Here is a 24,392-nt window from a genome sequence, read left to right as displayed (position 1 = left end):
TTCCATTTAAAGTGAAAAAATGACGAACATAGGCCCCCCAAACTCCAGCTCTCCTCAGAGTGATTTCATAGATGAGGCAAAAAGGGTTTGTAACAGTTAATTTTCAAGGCTGCTTGCTATAGTAGTATATGAGATGTCCACACAACAGCCGTCCTCCCTTTCCATACCTTTTAAATCTCAATATTAGCCCACAATTCGGCCTTTTCTGTCTGAGCTCTTCTGGTTGAGACTGGTGTCAATTAGGGATCAGCACTTTTATTCGTTATTTGCCTGTGTCAGGGTTTGGATATTCTGGTTAGGTCAAAGTCAGCCCATCTGCTGTGTCCGTTATCTGGGTATGAACCTGGAAAATGTGCTTATCAAAAATGTGCCAACACCAGACCCTTCCTAGGTTGAAAGTTAACTTTCTTTGGAGTCCACTCCCAGATCAGCCCCATCTGTCAAGATTCCTGGTTGTGGGTTTCTGAAAGCCACATTGCGAGCCACAGCCCTTCATAAGAGTGTAAAAGCATCCCAAAGATTAAGGCATTACCTTGTTATTGTATTATCAACACCTCATGTGGCGGGGCAATGGCGCCACTATAGTGAGGCCATTAAAATGAAGTCCAACAATTTGAGTAGATGATTAAGGGAGGTGAATATTATATTAAGTAAAGCATCAGGCATATAGCTTATTCCATTTTAGCTAGCATTTTAACTCATCTCTGGGGTTTTGCTTCTTATTTTAGCATGATTAGCCAATAGCTTTTGCACCGGTTGACGCAGGACTTCAGCAAGGATGATGTGTCTTGCTCTGGATCAATCTGTGCGTGCATTACTGGTGTGCTACGGGGATGACTTTACCTGATAAAACGGATCCCTTCATCAATACACACTCTAATGGCAGACCTTTTCAATTACTCTACTCTGCATACACTCAAAAGATGAATGTGTGTATATATAGTACTAAAAAGGATTCCCCCTTTTGGTATCGGCCGAGAACATACTTTTTGTGAGCATGAGTGTGTCATCTAAATATAAATAAGCAGTCAGAGAATTTGCATAACTTCGATTAGAAAAATAGCATTGAATTCAAAATCATACCGTAAAATAAATGTGAAAACAATTTAAACATTAAAATCAGAAAAAAAGGAAATTGAGAAACATGTTGTACATGAGCTAGGAAGACGGGAACAAATTGAGAACTTAGACAAAAGAAAAAGTCAAACAAACAACCTATAATCAAACTTTAAAAAAAATCAAATACTTTAATAGAAGCAAATTGTAGAGTGGATGTGTCTTAAGAGTCAGGCAAAGGATCAGAAATTCACCCACAGTAAGATTGTTTTTTCAATTTATTTACGAACATTATCTCTGAGGGACAACAGCATCTCTAGGGCGTCTTTCTGTACATGCAAGTGTAGAAAATAACATTTGTATTTACTTTTTTTCTTGTTTTCTGCTGAAAGTTGCACAGCTAAAGAACAGAAGTGCAGCAACTGAACTGCAGTGTCAGCGGCACCAGCGCCGTCCACCAATATGTACATAAACTAGAAAAAATATATAATTACAATGTTACACCACTGACAACGCAATCCTGCGCTACTTCATCCCCGCCCCCCACATTCTATGCAAGTGACTATTACCAGAAAAGGGTGTGAATGGCCAGTTATAAAACATCTGTAAACGCCCCTTATTATAAGTATGACTGGAGGAAAATCCACACTTTGGGACATGAACCCACATCCCGCAGGTGTAAATTAATAGATTTTATATGTTGCTTTAAATTGCGGATTAAAAACGTCCCCATGCTAATACAGGCTATTTGATATTTAAAACAAGAACAGGAAGGGAGTCGCATAGGAAGTTTTACCTGCGGAATTATTCATTTCTGTTTTGATCAAGTATGGAATAATATCTATGAATTTTATTTTTAGGGACAAAACAATCCCTCGAACCATTCCCCCCTCCATTCCATGTTGGTGTTGTGTGTCAAATAGCTGTTTAAACCTGCAAACTGAACTGCCACTATACTGTATGAAACGACCAGAAGAAAGAAAGAAAAACTCACTTGGGCAACAGATCTGTTTCTTAAAGATAACGTGGATTTTCTCTGAATAGGAACAGGAAATTACCAAACGATATTCGCTCCTATCTCTTTACGGCAGCTCACTTTTGCTGTGGTATGGCTTTCCGTAGGCAGACACTGTGCCAAGTGACAAACGGATTCTCCTACATACAATATGCTACATGGTTTTTAATATGCTTGCCAAAAGTATGCCTCCCAATTAACTAAAACTGCTTTGCACTTTTATAAAAAAAATGACCTAAAACAGTCATTTTAGTGCAACACAGGGAAAACATTCCTGCAAACTGAAGCAATATCCGTTTATGGGAAACCTTTTGGTCAATATGGTTAAAAGAGCAGGTTAAGAGTAATCGTTCTGAATATATCTGAAATTATGTTCTCATTTAAGAATGTTTTTATTCCAGAAATGGGTAAAATCAATCCCTGACTTGCCGCAAGTCCGCCAATAAGGAAAGGTGGCATGTTTTCTTTGCATGTGGCAGCTCTGTCAAGTGAGCCATTGTCACAAAGATATAACCTATTGATAAATCAGATATTTGCATCTTTAGACACAAATGCACTTCACCTCCTCACATCAAAAATGAATAGGGAGACTCAGATGTAAATTGTGCTCTCAACTTTTTAAATAAAAGCACGAAAACCCCCGAAAGCTGCTTTTGCTAAATCACAACTGTTGACAAGTTTGAAAATGAGTGCCACACGTGTGGCACAATGAAAAATCTGTGACTTGGAATATAGTGCAACCCTCCCCACCCATCACCACCAGAATGAATGTGTGAGGAACTAACTGGAGATTTTTTGAGAACCAGGAGTCCAGAATCAACAGTCCTGTTATGCATGCTTGACTTTCTACTTTTTGGAATAAGTCTGTTTTTGAGAGGGAATACAAAATATCATCCCTTGAGTCATTCTGTTTTTCTTAAAATCACTCGATCATACCAAGTTTCTAACAGTCTAATCAACAACTAACAACTGGTTGGTGGGAGTCTTTGAGGCCAAAGACTCACATCTATGTATTGTGGTCAACACCTCCACAAAAATCACAAAATGGCGAGATCCTCCTCCTTCCAAAAATATCCTGTAGACATTTCCTTCACTATCCTGCCTGAACCCATAAGAGGAATCTGTACTACGGTGCAAGTAAATACATATTGTAAATGGAGGGTTCCACAGAAACTATAACCGAACCGTGAGCCAACTAGCTGTAAATAGAATCCTTAAAGAGGAGAATCTGAAGAGTGAAACCGAGGACTAATGTGCCACAAAATAGTGCAGCATGGAAAAGAGGCTTCATCCAAAGGATGGTTCATAGTGCTCAGCCTAGAATGCAGCCAGTGACTGTAGAGAAGCTGCCACTGTAATAGATTCACCTTTTTTAAAATAATAATAAACCAACATCTGGAACATTTAGCTCGAATAGGGAAACAATTGTATTAACGGTGAGAAAGACTATCCAATTTTCCATCAAAACGAAGCATTGAAGAGCAAGACTATACTGCTAGGAATCGCTTAATAAAAGTGGAGGTTTTGCAGACTCCAAGGCAAGACAAAGACTCTAGATGAGATTTTTTTTTATACTTGTAATGTTTACATTTGGAGTTCTCAGTGCAAATGTATACGAGATGTGTAAGGGACTGCAAAGAGTTTGTAAATTGGCAATCATTATTTGATAAGAAAATGCAAAGAAGTTCCCAAGCAATCACAGGATCTCATACCAGGAAGATAAAAGACTTGGACAAGGGGAAGCTAAAAATCTGTTGACTATTAATGGATTTTGTGGAGATGCAGCGTATAACTAGGAGTCTTTCCATTTGGATATTGAGTTAAGTGACAGCATGTGCTTTACTGCGGTAGGACTGCTTAGTTGTGTGTGTTCTGTCAAATTAACAGCGTTTACAGTTTGGATTTGTAGTTTTGGTTTTGTCATCCACCAGCAAAAGCAGCATACACTTTCCTACAAATGAAGATGGCACCCAATGCTGAGGAGACAATACTGAGGCAGGTTACCCACTCACTCATCTAATGCACAACGTGACATTTAAAGTGAGTAACGTCTAACCATGCTGCAGAACACAGGAAGTTCCATTTTAGGCCACATCCAAGAAACGATTCACAAAACTGGCTCCTTCTAGCTCTCGTTACCTCCTCTCTCGCTACAGCCAATTACAGTCATGTGATTGCGATATATTTACATTTTTTGTACGCACAGAAAAAAAATGTTAACGGTGGTGTGAGAAGACTGTACTGTTCATGTGATCTCATTCCTGAATAAGATAAACAAAGATGAACATTGGACTGTAGCATGCATCATACAACCAAATGCCCAATAAGTAGCCAAAAACAACGGCTAGCCTAACTTCTTTTGAAATCCAGTTGTTGGGAACAAAATGATGCTTCTGAGCAATACAGGGCCACCAAGATCGATGGCTAATGAATAGATGAGACCACATTAGATCGGGGGTTGAATGTCACAGCCCAGATTTCATGTTTGCATGGCACTGCCACTTGATCAGCTGCCTTCCCACAACCGATTGCCATCAGGTAATAAATAGAAGTATTTTAAATGTAGTACATTTGATTCCATTCATGCTTCAAGAGCTAACCACATAATGGTTAACCAAATACTGCCCAATGTACTGTAATATATTTGTGCAGTTTTTCTATGTGTCCCTATTAACTGTTTAGAGCCTTATCTGCAGTACGAAGTGACTTTAAAAATGGAACACCGTATTCCCAGGTGACACCTATAAAAGGTCAGAATCACTAAAAGATTTTCTTTTAAAGAAGTAATTTACTGCAAGGCCAAGGTGCTTCCTATTGGTAATCGTGAATCCTGCAATCTGTCCACCAGTGTATCACCAGAGCATGATGTTGGCAGCTTTACTTTCCCATTGCAGTGCCTTCAATCCACACCCTCTCATTGCTTCCAGGGCACAATCCCGTGTTCTCTCTCTCTATCCTCGGAGTCCCAGGGACAGATTGGGATGAACACGGAATTAAGACGGGGTGCTTCAGATAAGCTTTATAGGATTGCAGAAGAATCCCAAAGCAAAGCAGAAACATATAAAGCCAATCCCATAGGGTTCAGCATCTGTCGCAACTTTCATTTTCTTAAAAAATGAGAAAACACAGAAAAAAGGTAAGGATTTGTGAAAAACAAAAATTCGGGACAGCTTCAAAAAGGTTGCACATTTTGGTGACTGTTGCTTGTTTCAAACAAGGCCCAGCCTCCGGATAGAGCGACATCCTTTTTTGAAAATACTGACCACCTCTGCACACAATGCTGGCCATTATGGTCCCCCCATGCCTCCTCACTTCCTGAAAGGGAAAGCACTGCCTATGGTGAACTATACATTCCAGGGCCTATTTGCATTTATTTGCAAAATTATCTTTTTTGTTTTCACAGAACCGAACGTGAGGGTACAGTACATACGTTATTTACAACTGGGCAGTAATGTGTTTGCAAAATAAATTATCTAGAAGGCAGCAAAGTACACTGGTAAAAGTATATAAAACTGTACAGCACTTACGGAATACGACTTTTTCTTTCTTTTTAGGAATATTGGCTCTGTAGTGTTTCAAGTTATGTTCTCAGATAGAGAAATGCAATGCCCAAGATTAAAAAAATAATAAATTAAAGGCCCCCGTCCCTCTCCGACCCTCCCCGCCCCCAGCAAAACACGGAATATACTCCAATAAAATACAGTCGGCGATGCAAACATCTGGCCATCTGTTCTCAACTTGACTGTACAGCAGCGTGGACGAGCATCAGGCCTCCATCAGGACTTTTGGATGACATTATGGGTTTAAGCTTGTTTCAGGCGACGGGGGAGTGTCAGGGGAAGGGGGGTGGAGGGGGAAGGGTCAGAGAAAGTGGGAGGGTTTGGTGGGGCGGGGGAGTATCCGGGTGTGGGGGGACAAAAAACACCCTGCCTCCAAAATAGTTGCAGGGGCCAAAAGCCACTTCTGATGGACTAGCGCCCATCTCCGTAGACCGAAACTGGTGATCTCAGTAAACGTGCTTGCTGCAAGAAACTTTCAAAAGCTACCCGCTGACCGTGTTTGTGTTAAGTTCTACGAGGAGCCTCGAGGGGCTAAAGGTGCAGTTCCAAAGCGAAGAAAAAATAAAATCCTCTTGGTTAAAAAAAAAAAAAAAAAAAAAAAAAAAAAAAAAAAGATAAATCACAATTTTTCACAAGTTTGTGGATTGCGTGATTGCCATCAACTGTTCAGCAGCTACAGTAACGCGGATCCATATGTATTACAGCACATGTACTGAGTGTTCTTGATCCCTTTAACTCTGGCACGCCTCGCCCTCTCTGATGCCTGGAGCATGGTCTTTTACTGCTGCAGAGACTGGACCGTAAAGGTGACCCTTTCCCAGCGCTCTCCACAGTTCATTCTTGTGTACACTACGTTTCCCCATCCGTCTCTTGCTCCGAGGACAGGATGTGCCCGCAAGAAAGTGCAATTTCACGGTATTCTCTTAGTTGCTGTTCTTCCTCTTTAGCCAGTGGGTTCACCGGCGAGCAGTACGATTTCCAAACTTACTTCTGCGCCAAGGGGACCTGCCCTTGCCAGTTTGGGGTGTGGAAGAAGTTCAAGGTCCGACGTCACCATGGTCATGCAGGCAAGAGCACAAAGTCATCGTTTACATCGACCATTGGCACGTAAAATGATGGGACCTCGTTCACACACGAAGACTTGTGGCAGGCCGGGTCTAGTTCTTGAACCTTAAGCTGCCACTCCATCCTCTGTACAGCATGTAGAGCGGCTGCTTCATGCTGCTGTCTCATCAATAGGCACGTCTAGTAAAACAAAAGGACATATTAACACTATGTTCTGGGCAGACATGTACGTAAATACGTAAATTGTGCTAGGTTAGTGTAACCATCTTTTCCAAACCAAAAACCGTCTCAATTCAGCAAAAGAAAAACAAAAGATCTAGAAGAACATAAAAAGCTGATGCCTAAAACTTACATGGCTATATGCGTAACATGATGGGTGTATAAAGTTGCCTTTGTTTCAGCAAGTTATTTCTCCATTGTGGTTCGCATTTGGATGCATTTTGACCTCTATTATTCCCTTGCTCATGTGACTGCTTCATGCCTACCTCTGTGTGGTTCCCGAGCAAAGGACAGACAAGGGCTACAACCAGTACACCGGTTTGGTTACGTTAGGGCCTGAAAAGGGAAAAGTGTCAGAAGAACCCCGACACAACACACCCCTGAGAACCCGACCACCATGTGTGCATTACACCTTATACACCTCGGCCTATGCCCACCCTAATTTTCACACTCAAACATTCAGCAAGCACCATCACAGCTCTAATCCAACGCCATCTACATGCAACTTGCACTAAAACTACTCCACCCAAACGCACAGGTAACCTCATGCTCATCAACACTTGCTTCGCTGGACTCTACGTAGCAGACATCGTTGATATCAACAAACACAACCATGACACAAATGACAGAAATGGCTTACCCCCCCACCTCCTGCCACATCCTGGATATTCATGGCCCTGCATACTTAAGCATTCAGCATGTCAACTGCACGAAGATGTCAGGTGAGGGCGTCTCTGTTATCAAGACAACAAAGATATGCACACTCCACGATCCTTCACCACTCACATCCATGAAGCTGCTGACATGTCATTTTCCCACAATGCAGCTACTTTACACTTAATCTACCACCCACCACCGAGTGTAACAGCCTACCTGGATGAAATCACAGACCTCATTACTACATCAATTGTCAACCATTTCATCAACATCTACCTAGGAGACCTTAACCTTCAAGGAACTGAAGAGGGAAAATGGGACGGTCTCTTCCCGTACAAACTATGGCCCGTGACGTCTCAACCAAAGTACCCTCAGTGGGATGAGTTTGCACCTCTGTTCACTGCCTCAAATGTCAACATCCACTGTGACTACGCCCCACCTGCAAAACCTGGCTGCATCCCCCCCCAGAGCATGAGGTGGGAAGCAAGACGGAGCTGAGACCGTTCGCATGGACCAGCTTCACTAAAACGTCTCACAATCCAAGCCACCATCGTTAGAGATGACACAACAACATAGTTGCAGACACAGAAACATGTGCTGCCACGCACCTGGATCAGACACGCACCAAACCACACGCTCAGTGCTATGACGTAGCGGACCGTGTACACACACAGACGTACATCGTTATTTCTCACAAAGGCCAGCAATCGCTTTGTAGAAACGCAAGACGCCAGAAGAGTTTGTGTATATGCTTACAGAGACTCCATGCTACTAACCCTGAAGAGAAGACCCTAACTGGACCAATGAGCAAACAACCACATCGCACCCACAGACCCCCATCCTTATGGACCTTATGCCATAACATGCAACCAAGCCGAAGTAGGCCGCAAACCAGAGTCGACAAACCCAGAGCAGGCCATGCAGAGATAGAAGGTGATGACCACGCAGAACTGCTGTGATCGGAGCCCCAAAGCCAAGGTCGCGATGTTGCAACCCACATTCAGCGTCCTCCAAGCCAAGGTGACACCCGACACTGCTGCGACTACCCGGAGCAAAATATGAATCAAATCCTCATAATTCTGCCTCGGCTATGGTCTCTCAATACGTGACCAAGCCGACCTGATACGACGCCAACTCCTGAGGACTGAAGAAACTCTAGGGTCCCACAGCGGGGATGCAGCTCGCAACAAAGTTGTAACATCTCAGAAGGGGAGGAGAAAGGAGTGGTCTAATGGCAAATAGCAGGACCTGTCCATTGTCGTCCACTGACAGTCGCACATTGTTGCTAACATCAGGTACAATGTGGGCGGGGGACGACCATGGTCCCAGGTTGGGGGCTCGCTGATGGACCAATCAGGACACGGGGGGCTAACCACTGATGATAGTACAACACAACCAATCACCAATTCCCTCCATGTAACCTTTTAGAAGTAGCGACCTTTAGGGATGTCCCAAGCGTACCACCTGACCTTTACTCTACCAATAACACTTTTCACTATACGGGTCTATACTGAACCTACCACTCGGGGAACTAACTCGGAGTGGTGATAGGTTTGGGGACGAGCTTTCACAGATGACGCATATTGTTACATCACTCAGATACAAAAGGGGCCTGTGAGCTTGGTTATGAGAAGCTGCTTGGAACCTACGCTCCTTGTGCCTGTCCCTGTCTATTTTCTTGTAATAAAACAGAAGTAACTATTACTCTTGTGTGGGCCTCCTACTTCTTTGGGACACTGAAGGATTTAGGGCCTTGCACGAGCTGGAGGTCCGCGGACCCCGGGTACAGCTCTGCCGACCACCAGAAATTACCCTAACAGGTTGGAGGCACTGGTGAGATCCCAGCGAGATTGCTTGTGACAAGGTGGGCCGGCAACAAGATGACTGGGAGGGGTGTCCGCAGCCGAGCGGCACCGGCAGGCGTGAGCCCAATGTGAGTATGGTCCACACAAGGAGCATATCACACGCAAGGAGAAGCAGCATGTGCAGCACAATTATAGTAAAAAAGGTGATTAATGGATACTCCACTCAAGGCGTAGTGGGAAGACAGCTGTGGGGATTGTTTATGTGGAAATTCGCATGCAATGTATGTTCAAACTGTGCATATGTAATGCGTTGTGTTAGCTGGTGACGTCACCCATAGAGTTGTGCATAGGACATTGCGTTTTTTTTAATGAAGATTGGGGCTGCGGCTAGGGAGGTGTGCAGGTGAGCAGGCGGCCGTGCACCGAGAACGCTGGCATGTCCTCGAGGGGGGTGCACGAGCATTGGTGCAAGCCATGTGGGTAGGACATTACAGACATACGCAGCGCAGGCTGTGAGGAGTATAGGGGAAAGGAGGAGCTCGAACAACAACAAGGGTGAGCCGGACAGTGGCAACCCTGAGAGGGCGGGGTGGCCCAAGAGCACGCTGCACTGGATGTGAGGCCACAGGGGGCTTTGCACGCCACGGGTCAAAGGAGGCCCTAGAATCGTTAGAGGGCGTGTCGGACGACAGCAGCCCAGTGCAAGACAATAGAGAAATACGTGTTCAAGTTATTAAGAAAGTTTCAAAGCACATTTTTTCCTTCCCACACCTCTACAGTACATCTGTGCAACACTGCCACCATACAGGGATAAGCTAGTGAAGTTCAGCATAGAATGGACTAAAGGCACAGACCAAAAAATAAGGATAGCTTGGACGTCTAACAGTAACTTCAGCAAGGAGACTCAACATTGTTAGCCTATTTACACAACACATACAAGGGGAAGAAGTTAGCAAACCATGTAGATATTTTCGAGCTCTGGAGGATGTTTGAGGGATATGGCCCAGGGATGATGATCATGCAAGAAGTAAAGAAAGAAGAGACGAGCGAGGGAGAGGAAACTCTCTGCCTCAGGCACCTCCCAGCGGTGCAACAGACAACGCCGAGGGGAGTGAGGAAGAGAGTGAGGAATTAAACCCACTAAGAGAATTGAAGGAGGCAGCCAAACCCCTGAGAGTTGACCGCAGCAGAAGGATATTCGAACCCCACATAACCCGCCACTGTATGCTTCGGAGGAGCAATACCGGAAAACGTTGCTAAAAGGGGACCCCATAAGCACGGAAGGGACACTGGCGAATGGCGATGCCATAAAGAAAAAACAGCTCGAACTAGCAGGTATAGGGCCTGACGAATGGATAGCAGCACAGGTGCTGTTAAAAATACAGGGGACAGTCACGGGGAAGGAAGAGGAGGTGATACAGGCAATAGACAGAACTGAAGTAGGATGCATACAGAGGGAGGGCGAGGTCAGTAGCAGGGAAGAAGGAAATTCAGCGAAGGAGGAAGAAGAAGAGCTGGAAGAAAAGATAGCTGAATTAAAGAAAACACAAAGCATATTCACTAAGAAGCTTGAGCTAAAGGAACATGTGCAACTGGAGAGAGAAAAGGGAGTAACAATGGAACTCGTGGAGAAAGGGGAAGAAGAAAGGAAGAGGGACGCGTATGAGGTATAGCAGAAAGGGCAGCGCACATGGAACAACGGGAAAATAGGAGAAGAAAGGGAAGAGATTGACTGGGAAATGACACACTGGAAGAAAAAAATGTTATCAGAAGGAACACGTAGGTACGAAGAGGGCAGGATACTGGACAGCATACTAGCAAGGGGTAGCGGAGAGGTGAGTTCAAGGGACAGACGCGAGGGCACTGGACGAGGTAAGTAATGCCATAATGAAGGAACTACACAGAGCCAGGGCGGGGGTGTTAGATAAGGATGCAACCTGGCCAGGAGAACTAGCGCAAAAGGAAAATGACAGGCCAGTAAGGAGTTAGTTAAGTCCACACAATAGTGAATTGGTGACAGCACCGCAGGAAAGGGCAGACATTGTGGATGCAGGTAAGTGCATAGACACAGATTTAGAAACAGTAACTGTCCGATACCCCCGCCCACGTACAAGACTGACATCCTCTGGGGGGTTTTGCAGTGATGAGGATGAGGATGAATTGTGTGGAGGTCAGAGCGATGAAAATGGAGAATGGCTAAGCAAACTTTACATCACGGGCACAGGATCATCATGGGAATGTGAAACACGAGAGGAGACAACAACAGGACGGGAAGGGACAAGCGCACAGCGGGAGGGGATGCCGATAGCCACTCACACCATATGTTAACAGGCTCAGGGACCTCCCCGGGTGCAGAAGGGAAGGCTTAGCAATAGCGCATTACAAGGGTAACTCACTCCAAGGCGGTGGACACAAGGGGACAGGCAACGCGCAAGCTATCTCATTGAACTATTTGACGATTTGTCCGACAGAGGATGACACACAGGACATACAAGCAAAACAATATAAATGTACACCAGAGGAAATGGCAGACTATACACAGATGCCATTATTGGAATGAGAGGGGACAAGGCCACAATATGTACCATGGAAGCATGCAGACAAGGAAAACATTAAATGCAGGCTACTGTCCTTAAGCAGAGGGACAGAGAAATGAATATACGAAATGGAAAAATTGACAGCGGGGCAGAGGCTAGCGGTTGGTGATGTCAAGGGACTCTTAATATCCATTTTGGGTGATGCGGCAGATGACATCCGGAAGAGGACAGTGTTTCCTGGAGTAACAATCAGCTACACCTCACATGACGGGTCTCCATTTACAAATTGTAGACACGCAGTATGGCAGGCGTTGAAGGTCCAGTACACTGACATCAGACATAGGGGCAATCATGTCACGCAAAATGTGTGACAAGGAGGACCTTGTTGATTACATCCAGGAGATTCAAGAGAAGTGATGCTTGGAAACGCGGGACAAAACACTAGCAATATTTTATCACATACTGATACAGGGGCTCCCAGAACCCATACAGAGACAATTGAAAAAGCTGGTGGGGTTGGAAGCAAAAGCATGGCCTGAGATACAATTAACAATAGTACACCATTGTAGATTATGGCAAGAAAAGGTGAAACAGAAGGAGGAGGGCAGGAAGGCAGATGAGGCAAAATTAGTTCAGAAAAAAACCAGTCAAAATATGCCCTAGAGGGAACGCTCATAACTAGCCCCACCCTGCCAGTACAACCCATGGGAGGAGGATACACGACAATGGGCAACGGCTACACGAATAACTACAGAGGGAGAGGAGGCTTCAACAGGGGGGGGGGGGAGATGTGGACCATTAGCACATAAGTCAGGGGGTGGTTTTCGAGGATACTCCCAACATGGACAGGAAGGCGATTTGGGTAGCACAGGGGGATTCCCATGGCAGGCACAAGAACCGCCCACTTGCTGGACATGTGGATTGGTAGGACATGTAGCATGCACGTGCAGGGCAAGACTGGCACAACCAGGATGGGGTGATCAGGGACAACTGGGTGATCAGGGACAACTGGGCTACCAAGGGGCACCAAGCAATTACTACCAACAAGCCGCACAACAGATGGTCAGGCGCAGGGGGGCCAGCAATACACCATGCCACAATCACAGCAACAACAAGTGATGCCCAGCACACAGCAAATATCACAACAGGCACAACAGCAAATGACAGCGACACAACAACACGTCCACACAGTACAGCAAGTAACGCAATTGCAGGACGACACAACCACCCATGGACACTACGGTACCAATAAAACGTATGGGGGGAGTAGCGATCCTGGGGCATAATCCCTACACGGACAGCGGACAATCATTGTACCCCCAAAAGGACAGCCCATAGACTTCCTTGTTGTGTCCCATCCTGTCGGTAACACCTAAACCCTGCGGAGGAACCATGCATAAAGGTGGCGATATGTGACAAAACATCCTCTTTCCTAGTTGACACAGGAGCCACTAGATCCTGCATCAGGGAAGGGAAGTTCAAATTGTCAGGCGATGCCATGTACACTCAAGGATTTTCTGGGACTCGAGGGGTGGTTCCATTTACTGCCAACTTCTTATCTGTGGCGGATCACAACCTATCTTTGCTCGTTATACTCAAAACAAGCACTAGTGAACATACTCGGGCGTGACATCATGAGTAGATTGAACATGACCATCCCATTCACTGACAAAGGCATAATATGATCCACACCAGGCATACACATGCTCATGGCGAGACACCTACTCCAGGCTTATTGTGGCAAGACATTGGCAAGGGCAGAACCATTGGACGCTGAGATCTTCCAATATGGGACAGACATGGCAATAGCATGGCTACCAAGAATTGAGGGTAAAGTGTCGAGAAGGCTTGCCGCCTACCTTTCACCTGCAGATGAGGGAGAAGGGGCAATATCATCAGTGGACATCAAAGGAATAGTAGCCAAACAAGACTGGATCGAAGTTCATGCACAGGATGAGGAAGGAAGGGCATGGAGAGCTGTGATGGCACTGGCAGAAGGGTGTAGATTAACGCAAGCGTCAGATGAGGAACTGTTCTCGGATGAAAATGAAGATAGCGAGATGGTGTTCCAGATGTATGTATGTATGGTTGAAAATAACATCCAAGGAGGTAGCGCAAAAAATGGCAATGGCATTGGAGGCACCCCTCGCAAGCACCACATGATTTTTTGTGAAGACTACTTGGCCACTGTACCTGCTTCACTATAGACGACTAGTCCCTACGATGTGAGGTTGCATAAAGAGCATTGGCAGAGTAGAGATAAAATTGAAAAAGGGAGCAATACTGCCCATAGTCCGACAATATCCCATGTCAAAAGAAGCCGATGAAGGTATTTTCAAAACAATCAGTGCACTGATAGAGAGGGGTATATTGGTACCATCAGAATCACTGTGCAACACGGCGGTGTACCCTGTGCACAAGGCCAAAGGAGGGTCTTGGTGTTTCATACAAGATTTGAGACCCCTTAACCACATTGTAGAGGCAGAATATCCTGCGTCAGCTAATCCTGCCACAATACTGTGTGGGATACCGGCAGAGGCATCACGAATCACTGTGATCGACCTCAAGAATGCGTTCTTCTCAATACCACTACATCCAGACTCATAAGATATAACCAGCTTCACATATAGCAATACAAAATGGAAACACACAAGGTGACCCCAGGGATATTGCGAGTCACAATCCATTTTTAACAGGGTCATACAAATGGACCTGGGGAATGTTGAACGAGAGCACAGTGTTGCAATATGTAGAGGACATTCTCATCTGCAGCCCCACTGAAGAAGGGTGCAGGAAAGACTCAGTGAAGATGCTCACAGTGTTGGCAGAGAAAGGGTACAAAGTTGACAAAACAAACTTGCAATATTGCCAGGAACACTACACATAGAACAGACTATCTCACAAAAAGGGAGAAATATCACACCACAGAGCACAGACAATGAATACATGACAGCCACAAACAATACGGGAATTTCAACAATTTCTAGGCCTATGCAATTACTGCAGAGCATGGGTATTTGACTACAGCACATACACAGGGCCCCTGTTGGCAGCTCTCGGAGAAGCACAAAGATGGAGGAGGAAGCTGGGATGGACAAGAGAAATGACTGAAGCATTCAATGAGTTAAAGGAAGACATATCAACAGCACCAGTTCTGGGTACTCCCAACTACAAGAGAGAATTTTAAAAATGTTCACACTGCGATGGAGCTGTAATGAAAGCAGTGCTGACACAAAAGATGAGCATGGGACACAGCCTCTCGCATTTTACAGTGGCCATCTAGACCCAGTAATGATGGGGCACTTCCCGTGCAAACAACATTTGGCTGCTGCAGAATTCGCAGTAGAGAAATCATCATCCATAACCATGGGATACTCTGCTACACTGTATGTAGAGCACACCCTCTTTTTGCATAAACCAAAAAGCACATTCACCACCTAGAGGGCAATGGGATGAGATTATATTATCCAGACCAGAGTTGAAAATTGCGAGATGCAACAATGTGAACCCAGCACAGTTCTTAGCAGAAGAAGTACCAGAAGGAGAATATTCACATGACTGCACATATGCCATTGAGTACTACTCATTCACCCAGAAGGTAGAGGAAAACGCCCTAGAGGGAGGGGATGTCTTGCACATTGATGGGTCCTCAACCATTGACCAGAGTGATGGCATAAGGAGGACAGGTGCAGCTGTACTACAATTAAAGGAGGACTGGACAAGTGAGCCAGTGAAATGTGTCAAACTACCCCAACAATATTGAGCACAGGCAGCAGAATTAGTAGCCCTTATATTGGCCTTGGAAGAAAGTAACGAAAAAGAGTAACAATATATTCTGACAGTGCCTATGTCACGTCTACAGTACACTCAGGGTTGATACGATGGCTCAGAAGGGGATTTAGGAGAGCAGATGGCACCCAGGTACAACATGCTTTCCTCCTGGGTGAACTGATAGAAGTAATAACATACCCACATGAGCTACCTCTGGTGAAATGTCAGGCACACACAAATGGGGAAGACCCAAAATCTAGAGGTAATGAAGCAGAAGACTCCCATGCAAAACATGCTGCATAATTTGGCGAGATGTGAGACCTCCAAGAAAAACAAAAAGAAAGGGGGAGGGCAAGGCAGATCATGAAAGAAGGCTACATACACCTCCCGAAACCTAGATTATGGAACTGCAGGCGGCAGCCCCAATGGCAGCGAAAGAACTGTGGGCAAAAAGAGGATGCATAATGTCGCCAACAGACGCACTATGAAGACAAAAATAACACAGGAAAAATAGTCATGCCCCTGGCCTTACTAAAAACAGCGCTATACCACAGCCTGAGGTACCCTTCCTACACCTACACATTGACTATGTGGACATGATCAACGTATGCCAAGGCTAGCGATACATGATTGTGGTAGTGTGCCCCTTCTCAAGGTGGATCGAGGCTGGCCCGTGCTCCCATGCTGATGCTCTGTGGGCAGCAACATTTCTGGTAAGGGAGGTATTCCCAAGGTGGGGGGTTTGCGAAGTGTTAAGGTGTCATGATGCCTACCCCCGAGAAGCCAGACCAGGCCCAGCAACCCCGGAAGCAGGCATCATGCCATTTGGAGCATGCCCAAAAACCCCATTTAGGGGCTGTTTGGGTGCAGTCCTGGCGCCTATGGCGCCAGGCTCATAAGGATAAAGTCAGTCCTGGCGCCATGGGCGCCAGGCTCATTACAGAAAACCTACCTAATGCAGACCATGCTGCACGAAGCCACAAGCTAAATGGGGCTTAGGAGGGACTATTTTACCTGAGGGACTACTTTCCACTCGGGTGGGGGCTGTGGAAGAATACTTACCTGGGACTTCTTCCAAGGCTATTTAAACCACGCCCGGACAGCCGCACGTGCTTTGCGTTATTCTGCATTCAGCAGCGTAACGCTCACCGTGCCTTCAGCAGCTTCCAGTCTTCAGCCACGCCCGCTTCAGTCCTGGACCACCTGGAAACGAAAAGAAAGAAGGAGAAGAGATTTAAACTTGAAAACTTACCTGAATTCTTGATCCATCGCGCCGTCGATCTTGAAGAAGTCGTCGTCGCACGCGCGCCGCCACACTGAACTCACCATCCAGTGCAGCTTTTCCTCACTCCATCGCGAACTCTGCACTTCCAGACCGCTCTCCGATATCTAAGGGGATAAGAAAAGCCAGGTGAGCAAGGAATGCAAAAGGGCGATACAAGCTACCCCCAAAGACTTGAGATTACCACAGGGGGGTACTCACCTCATCTCGGCGCAGTTAACTCTGCATCATCGCCGTACCCCGGCCCCTAAGGGGAAAACCACTATAGACTTACCTGACTCTCACCAACTGCCATTTGGACTCTTCGTGGTGATTAAACCGGCAACCTACAAGGAATCGGAAAGAGTGAAGATCAGACATTTGAACTCTTACAAACTATTGGATTCTAGAGTCAATGCTGGAACTCACCAATTCCTCCACGCCAGTGAAGTAACTGGTTGTCTACGCGCCCCTGCGCTCGATGCAGGATGGAGAGCTCATCTTTCCAAACCATCAGGTGAGATTAAGAGGGAACATCAGGAGTGGTCAGTGGGCAGACAACGGGAGTGGAAGGTGGGTTAACGCTCAAATTACGGGAGGTTAATCCCCTTTCTCCTTTGCAGAAAGATATTCATATGAGCCAACAAACGAAGTTAAGTGGGTCTGTCCAGTCAGTCATCTCGGCTCTACGTGGCACCAGGCCAGTCCAGATAGACGCCCCCGTGGGAATCAGGTGAGCGTAACATAAGGTCAGACAACGGCCCCCACTTTGCAAACTATTTCAGCACATCAATGCATTACTTGAGATTAAACACAAGTTTGCCTGTGCATGCCACCCACAGGCCAATGGCGTTTGTCAACGCCTCAACGGCCTTCTGAAGGAATCCATCACAAAAACAAAAACTCAGCAGGCCACTAAGAAAAGCTGGCTTTACTGCCTTCCCCTGGCTCTGTTTGAGTTGTGAAATAAGCCTGTTTCGGAACCACCACCTCATGCCCGGCGAGGTGGTAACCGGATGCCAAATGCACCTTCCTTTAACACCACCCACAAGAGCAATGTACAATTGTGAAGGAACGGATGACGTGTTTGAAAAATAAATGTACTATTATGTCACTTGCTTGGTTAATAGCGCCTCCTTCATATCTCAACAGGTCCAATGGACACAGGGCGGGTCAGAGAATGATCAACAGGAAACTAGCACCAACGAAGACCAAACTGGACAGTGGTAAGTAAAAGAAGGAGATGCAATGCTCCTTAGGAACTTTAGGCGCATGTGGAATGCTCCTAGATTCACAGGCCCACATACAGTAGAAAACGTGGCACCTAGGGCCATGAAACTGATAAATAAGGACCCTTGGTCACATATCCACGACATCAAGCCCTACAAAACACTGACTGCGCCCCATCACAGCAGCGACAGGACCAACACATCAGCAACAGTGGATGGCGGAAAAGACACATTAAGAGCATCAGATACCCCTAAGGACATTCCGGACGAGCGTCCTGCCCACCCTATGATTAGGAGATGGCAGACACAAAATGTCCCCACTGCACTACTAATACAGCTCTAAATGTGATGATGGTATTGGAATGATGAAGTAGACAATAAATTAAAGTATCAGAAAAAGCTGATAAACTGACATTGACAAGGGTATCGCCAATACGCACAACACTGTAAACTCGTGCATGTTCTCTTCTCCTTTTGTCTCGCACATGCAGGTATTGCGCACTGTACGATTATATGCAAATGCTTGATAAAAACACACTGATCACTGTCCAGGCATAAATGCTGCCTCCCGTCGACCAACCAGAAGCAATATCGCACCAATTTATACACAGGATTGAAAGGCCAAAGTATTTCAGGCCCAGGCGGCCATGCATGTACTACAACGCTTTCATCCAATTTATAATACAATCTGATCTACACCTCCACGTGGCCCTACCGGCCGTGAGAGACAGGGCAGTCAGGCAGATGTGGGAGGAGCTTTTTGCATGGGCAATGAATGACTATTTGTTCCCCCTCCCTTGCCTCGTTGTGCCTTGAAACTTGTGTATAGGTGCGTTATAAATGCTACATCATATCATGGGAGGACTGCAGGAAGAGCTGGCACGTGGTCGAAATGTCCGCAATCCTGTCCTCCGTCAGAAACACTCTGGTACTGATGATATCTCAAGAGAAACCCAGAAAGATCAGGTCTTCAGAGACCGTAAGACATTTTCCGCCAGTTCACCGACAGCCCAATATATGATATGATAGGTTATTTATAATGTGCTTAATGCCCAGAGGTTTCTAAGCATGGACCCGGGGATCGAACACGTGGTGCTCCGTATCATCTTGCTTCCAAGACGATCACATTGCCCCTGAGCTATGCTCTGGTACTGATGCAACAGGAGCTGAAGGAGTGACTGAAGATTGGCTGTAGCAGCTTGTGGGCAAGGAATGTGCAGAAGCCAACCGTCCAACTATGAATATACATGTACCCCCTGCAGTCTGAGGAATGCTGCGATGACTGACATCTTCGTAAAGACACACAGTGCCGTGCTGAGACCAAACGGAAGTACATAATACTGGAAGTGCTCCGTTCCCACGTAGAACAGCAGATATTTCCAATGCATACTCCAGATCAGAATATACATGCATACATCCTGAAGATCTACCACGCTGAGCCAATCGCCCTTCCGGAGAGAAGACTTTATATGGCCGGGGCCTAATCATATTGAATTTCTCTTGGGGTAGAAAGAGATTGAACTTGAAGAGGTAGTGGATAGTGTGCAGGCCAGCCTGGTTGGGTTTGGGCACTGTAAACAGACGGGAGTAATAGCCTTCCCCTTGCTCCCTCAAGGGAACAGGTTCCACTGCTCCGAGGTCTAGAAGTTTCTATACCCCAGCGCTGAGGGAGGGCGAACCAGTCTGCTGGGGAGGAGGCTGATTGGGTGGGGAAGGGGCAAGCGGAAGCCTGCCTGAGCAACAAAACCCATCGGCCTTCTGTGATGGTCTGCCATACCTCCAGATGAGACGAAATTCATCCTCCCACCAGAGTCTCGTGCAACCGATGGAAAATATCCTTTAGATGTTTTATTTGCGTAGACCACCCGTTGCTGAAGGAGGAGGCTGTTAGCCGAGAGAAAAACCTGCCACCTTGTCATTGGTGTTTACGGCGGGGACCGCCAGCTGGAGCTTCAGCGTGGTGCGCTCGGCGGTTCTGAAAGCCTCTGAAACCAGAGAAGGACCTTGTTTGAGACTCCGACCTGAGTATAAAGTGCCCTATCTGGTCTTTTCGCAAAGAATGACGATGACTTGGCAGTTCGAGTACTTGCCTTGGTCTTCATGAGTTCCTCATCTGTGGAGGAGTGGAACAGTTCTTCACCCTCAGCGGGCGTTGCCGGCCTATCAGTGGTGCTCGGCATCTTATGTGCCTTCCCACTCCCCTGCGCAGCGGGCACGCCATCAGCGCTCCAAAGGCGTGCTTAAGGCAAGCCCGTCTGTCCCCGTCCGTGCACAAAATGTGCAGTCTACAATGAATTCCATTACGGAAGCGAACCGGTTGGAGCGTGACAGGCTGCTACTCCTTGCTCCCCCCAATACAATATGGCCCAAGGGGATTTTCTAACCCCTCTATGTGTAGGAAATATAACCAGTCGGTTAGGGAGAATTCTCATTTATGGCTAATTTACTTCACCTAGTGAGTCCCTCAGCTGCTTTACTGGATTTCAGGGGTTTATTTCCACCTGGTAAGAGTGTGAGCCTTTTCTCCCCTCTTACATGTGTTTTGCCTTGTGTATTTCTACTTTGAGTTATCTTGGGCTCCGGAGCCACACCACTCTATGAGCCCCAGTTTTTGTGTGTGTTACACAGCACTTTCAGTGCAGTGACACAGGGTTGTCTTTGACCCCCCCCCCCCCCCCGACTCAATATTTCTGGGGCTGACTACTGTCCCCCAGAAACCTGTAAAGTTGCCATTAACTTTATGTAGCCACTTTAAACTACAGACCCAGTACACCACATCTTTCATGGAGTATTGGAAAGGGTTAATTATTACCCCTTTTTGTCTGTGCCTCGCCAAACTTTGTTTTGCTCTTAACATTTAGACTAGGCTGGTGGCAGTGGTATCTACCCTAACGTGTCTACCACGATTATACTATATAAACGTGGTACTGTTCCAGGCTATTGTATTAGCCTCGAACATAAGCCCGCTTGTCCAAATACTTTTTAAATCGGCTCTGGTCGGGTTTAGTCAACATTTCTTTTTGTTAAAGTCCTTCTTGTGTTTTACTTTGCGCAGCAAACCAGGTTTGCCTTCTTTGGTTACCGTCTTTTGGCGGGCTTCTACGAAGAAGCCCTCCTTTGGTGCCTGGGTGTCTAGGTGAGCTGAATGTGAGGGAGGGGTGTAGTCACCCCCTGCACAGGGTCTCCTTGGAGACCCAAGTCGCACTTTGTATTGATTGGCTGATGTAGTTGTCCGGGCCGGACAACCCCCATGCTGAGTGATTGACAGCCAGGCTGTGTGAATGGGGGCTTTTTGCATAAAAGGCAAGACTCTTGGGCTGGAAGTCAGTCGCCACTGGAACTGCAAGGAACCGAAGAGAAGCAGAGAAGAAGACGGCTGCTGCACCCCCAAGTCCAGGTGAAGCCCTGCTGCAGTCCTGAGCTATCTACCATTCAATGACAAGAGAAGATCCAGTCCGGAGTCTTCTTCCCTTGAGCCTGGTGGGATCAACCAGCTCATCTTCCACAGCCAGAGGACCCTCTTTGTGGTCGAAATCGCTGCACATATCTGTAGTGGTCCGGATAGCCATCTGAAGAGCCTCTCCCGTTTTAAAGGAGCGCACCTTTTATTCACAGTTGTTTCGCTGCTGCTGGCCTCATCCCTGGGTAGTGCAGATCGCTCCAGACGTCCTTCTCGTCTCCACGACTGAAGCTCAGGAACCATGAGTCTGCAGGAACTACCAGGAACAACTGCCGTGGCACCAGCTTTCTTCACCGAATAAGGTACTGTGTCCAACTTCGAGGAATTGGGGTGAACCGTTCTTCCTCACCAAAGGCTTGTCCTTTTCTTCCTTCCCTCTTATAACTTTTGCCTCCCTTTCTGACAATATCCAAGTACTTCTGGCAATCTCTAATCGTGAACTGTTTTGAACCGCGTGATCCTCGGCAACAGGAACCCTGTTTCACTTGACATTGGCGCAGGCCTATTGACTTATCCACTGGTTAGAAGGTGTCCTCTGATTCTACCTGCATTGACAAAAGTATTGCCTATGATTTTTATCCCCAACTCGCTCGTGTTGATTCATGTGCTAAATATGTTTTGACTCTGGTAACATTTCTTCCCGCGGGTACGCTGATCTTTACTAAGACCGAACTGTCATTACTGTCAAAAAGTGTTCCCATATGTACTCCTGGTAACGTCTTTGGTTTACAACACCGGTCTGTCAAATCCTAAGGTACTTACCTTGAATTATTCTGCATAAGGGGAATTGGTTGTGTGTAGTGTATTTGAAGTGTGGTTTTATTTTAATAGAAGTGAAGTGTTTAGTGAACAGATGTTTTAAAAATAAAATGTACTTCTATTTTTTTTAACAAGAAACCTTGAGTCAGTGTTTGCTTGAGTCATAGTAATTGTAGTCCTTTGTGGAATCTCTACTACTGCTCATTTGCTCTTGAGATAAGTCTGGCTGCTCTGCTACTGCTACCACTTTAACTGCGTAGTACAGGCTTGTACCAAAGGTGAACTTATATTACCACTTGTAGTCTTAATTCTGTGCAGTGGTCCCTAAGGGCACTGCCTGGGATTCTGCCCAACACAGTTCCCTGCCTTACAGTGTGGGGTGCTAACACCCTCTCCCTTGTTGCGCATGTGATGGACTGTTATGATGCAATATCTAATAATGAGCATGATCCTATGTTTGTAACGGAGACCTGGCTAGCAGAGTCATCAGGTCCTGCCATTGTGCAGGCCATCCCTCCTAAATATGAACTGGTGTATGTGGATCGTATAGCACCCCCATCCTGGTGGTGGGGTGGCCCTGATCCATAAAAACAAATATAAGGTGACATATACGGTCCCTAAGGACTCCTTAAAAATGGAGTGCTTTTTGGTTCGTGTTTGCGTTTCTCCTATCTGCACTCTTACTGTCTTGGTGGTATACTGGCACACGGGGCTGATTTTCTACGCCGACTTTCCCGCACTAGTATCTGAGCTACAGATTGAACACCCTGACTTGTAATTACCGGTGATTTTAATCTGCCTATTAACCCTACTACGGCGGGGCAGGTGGCTAACTTAATGGCCCTAATGCTTGATCTTGGGCTCACTCAGTGGGTCAAAGAACCTACTCATCAATGGGGCAATATTTTAGATCCGATTTCTGCACCCCCGACCTCCATTACTATAGCAAACCCCTTGCTCGGTTATGTGGTATGATCACTTCTTGCTGCCTTTTTCAATTCCCCTTAAGATTCCTCCTCCTTTTCTGCCCAAACCTGCCATTTATAAGCAGAGCTGGCTCGGGGTATCTAACCCAGATGTGGTCACCTCTATTCAAGCACATTGTGGCACTGTGGCTGGCTGTTCTCTGGCTACTCTGGAGACTTCCTTCACTGCTACAGCAGATTTGCTGGCCCCAGTTAGACTATGTAAACAGCAAAGCCGCGCTCCAGCACCTTGGTTATCGGGAGGAGCTCAGAGCAAGCAAATTGTGTTGCAGACAGGCTGAAAGAAAGTGGCATCTCAGCTACTCTTGTGAAGCTAAAATTGTTTTTCGCTACTCTCTCACTGCCCATCACAAAGCTGTCATCAATGACAAAAAAGCTTACTTCAGTCATAAGGTAGAGGGTGCTCTAAACAAACCGAGGTCCCTGTTTGACCTTGTCCAGTCATTCGCCCCTGAGAAAGGACGGTCCCTGGGGCCGCCCTCGCAGGACCTTTGCGACTTGCGGCATTTTTTTGTGACTAAAATATCTACCATCCGAGAAAACAGAAGTTGAGGTGTCACTGCCTACGGTCGACAGGGACCATGTCATGAGGAACCCCCTTGCGCCAATGGTTCATGGTCCACGTTTCCCCTTTTTTCTAACTCTGATGTATTGTCGACGATCCATTCACTTAAATCAGCCTCTCCGGCTGATGCTATACCTCTGGCTCTCTTAAAAGGAAGCATCCAGTGATATGATTACTCAAATTACACATATTACTACCACAGTGAATGCTTCTTAGGCCAGTGAAGTGATTGTGCCTTCAGTGAAGCATGCTTTGGATAACCCCCTGCTAAAGAAGCCCTCTCTGGACCCTGAGGTTTTAGGAAATTATCGTCCTATTTTCCTTCTACCGCTCCTGATGAAGATTTTGAAAGCACTTGTTTCACCCCTTCTGTCTAACTTCCTGGAGTCTTCCCACTACTTTGATTTGTTTCAGTCCGGGTTCAGACCTGGGAGAGGTACCGAATCT

At 46.2% G+C, this 24,392-nt stretch overlaps 1 protein-coding gene across 7 annotated transcripts in view; it reads right to left on the bottom strand.

The window, feature by feature from the left end:
- Positions 1 to 1,221: 1,221 nt before the first annotated feature.
- Positions 1,222 to 24,392, bottom strand: part of ANKRD11 (ankyrin repeat domain containing 11) — a 1,995,649-nt gene continuing 1,972,478 nt past the window's right edge. For all 7 annotated transcript variants that reach the window (XM_069635589.1, XM_069635598.1, XM_069635590.1 and 4 more), the window contains one exon: positions 1,222 to 6,876. In XM_069635589.1, the coding sequence (XP_069491690.1) occupies positions 6,691 to 6,876 (186 nt within the window). In that variant the 3' untranslated portion in view covers positions 1,222 to 6,690. The remainder of the gene's footprint in view (positions 6,877 to 24,392) is intronic.

Source organism: Ambystoma mexicanum, chromosome 1q (genome assembly GCF_040938575.1).
Source record: "Ambystoma mexicanum isolate Mex_15411 chromosome 1q, UKY_AmexF1_1, whole genome shotgun sequence".
Classification (NCBI taxonomy): domain Eukaryota; kingdom Metazoa; phylum Chordata; class Amphibia; order Caudata; family Ambystomatidae; genus Ambystoma; species Ambystoma mexicanum.
This window is presented reverse-complemented; position numbering and strand designations above follow the sequence as displayed.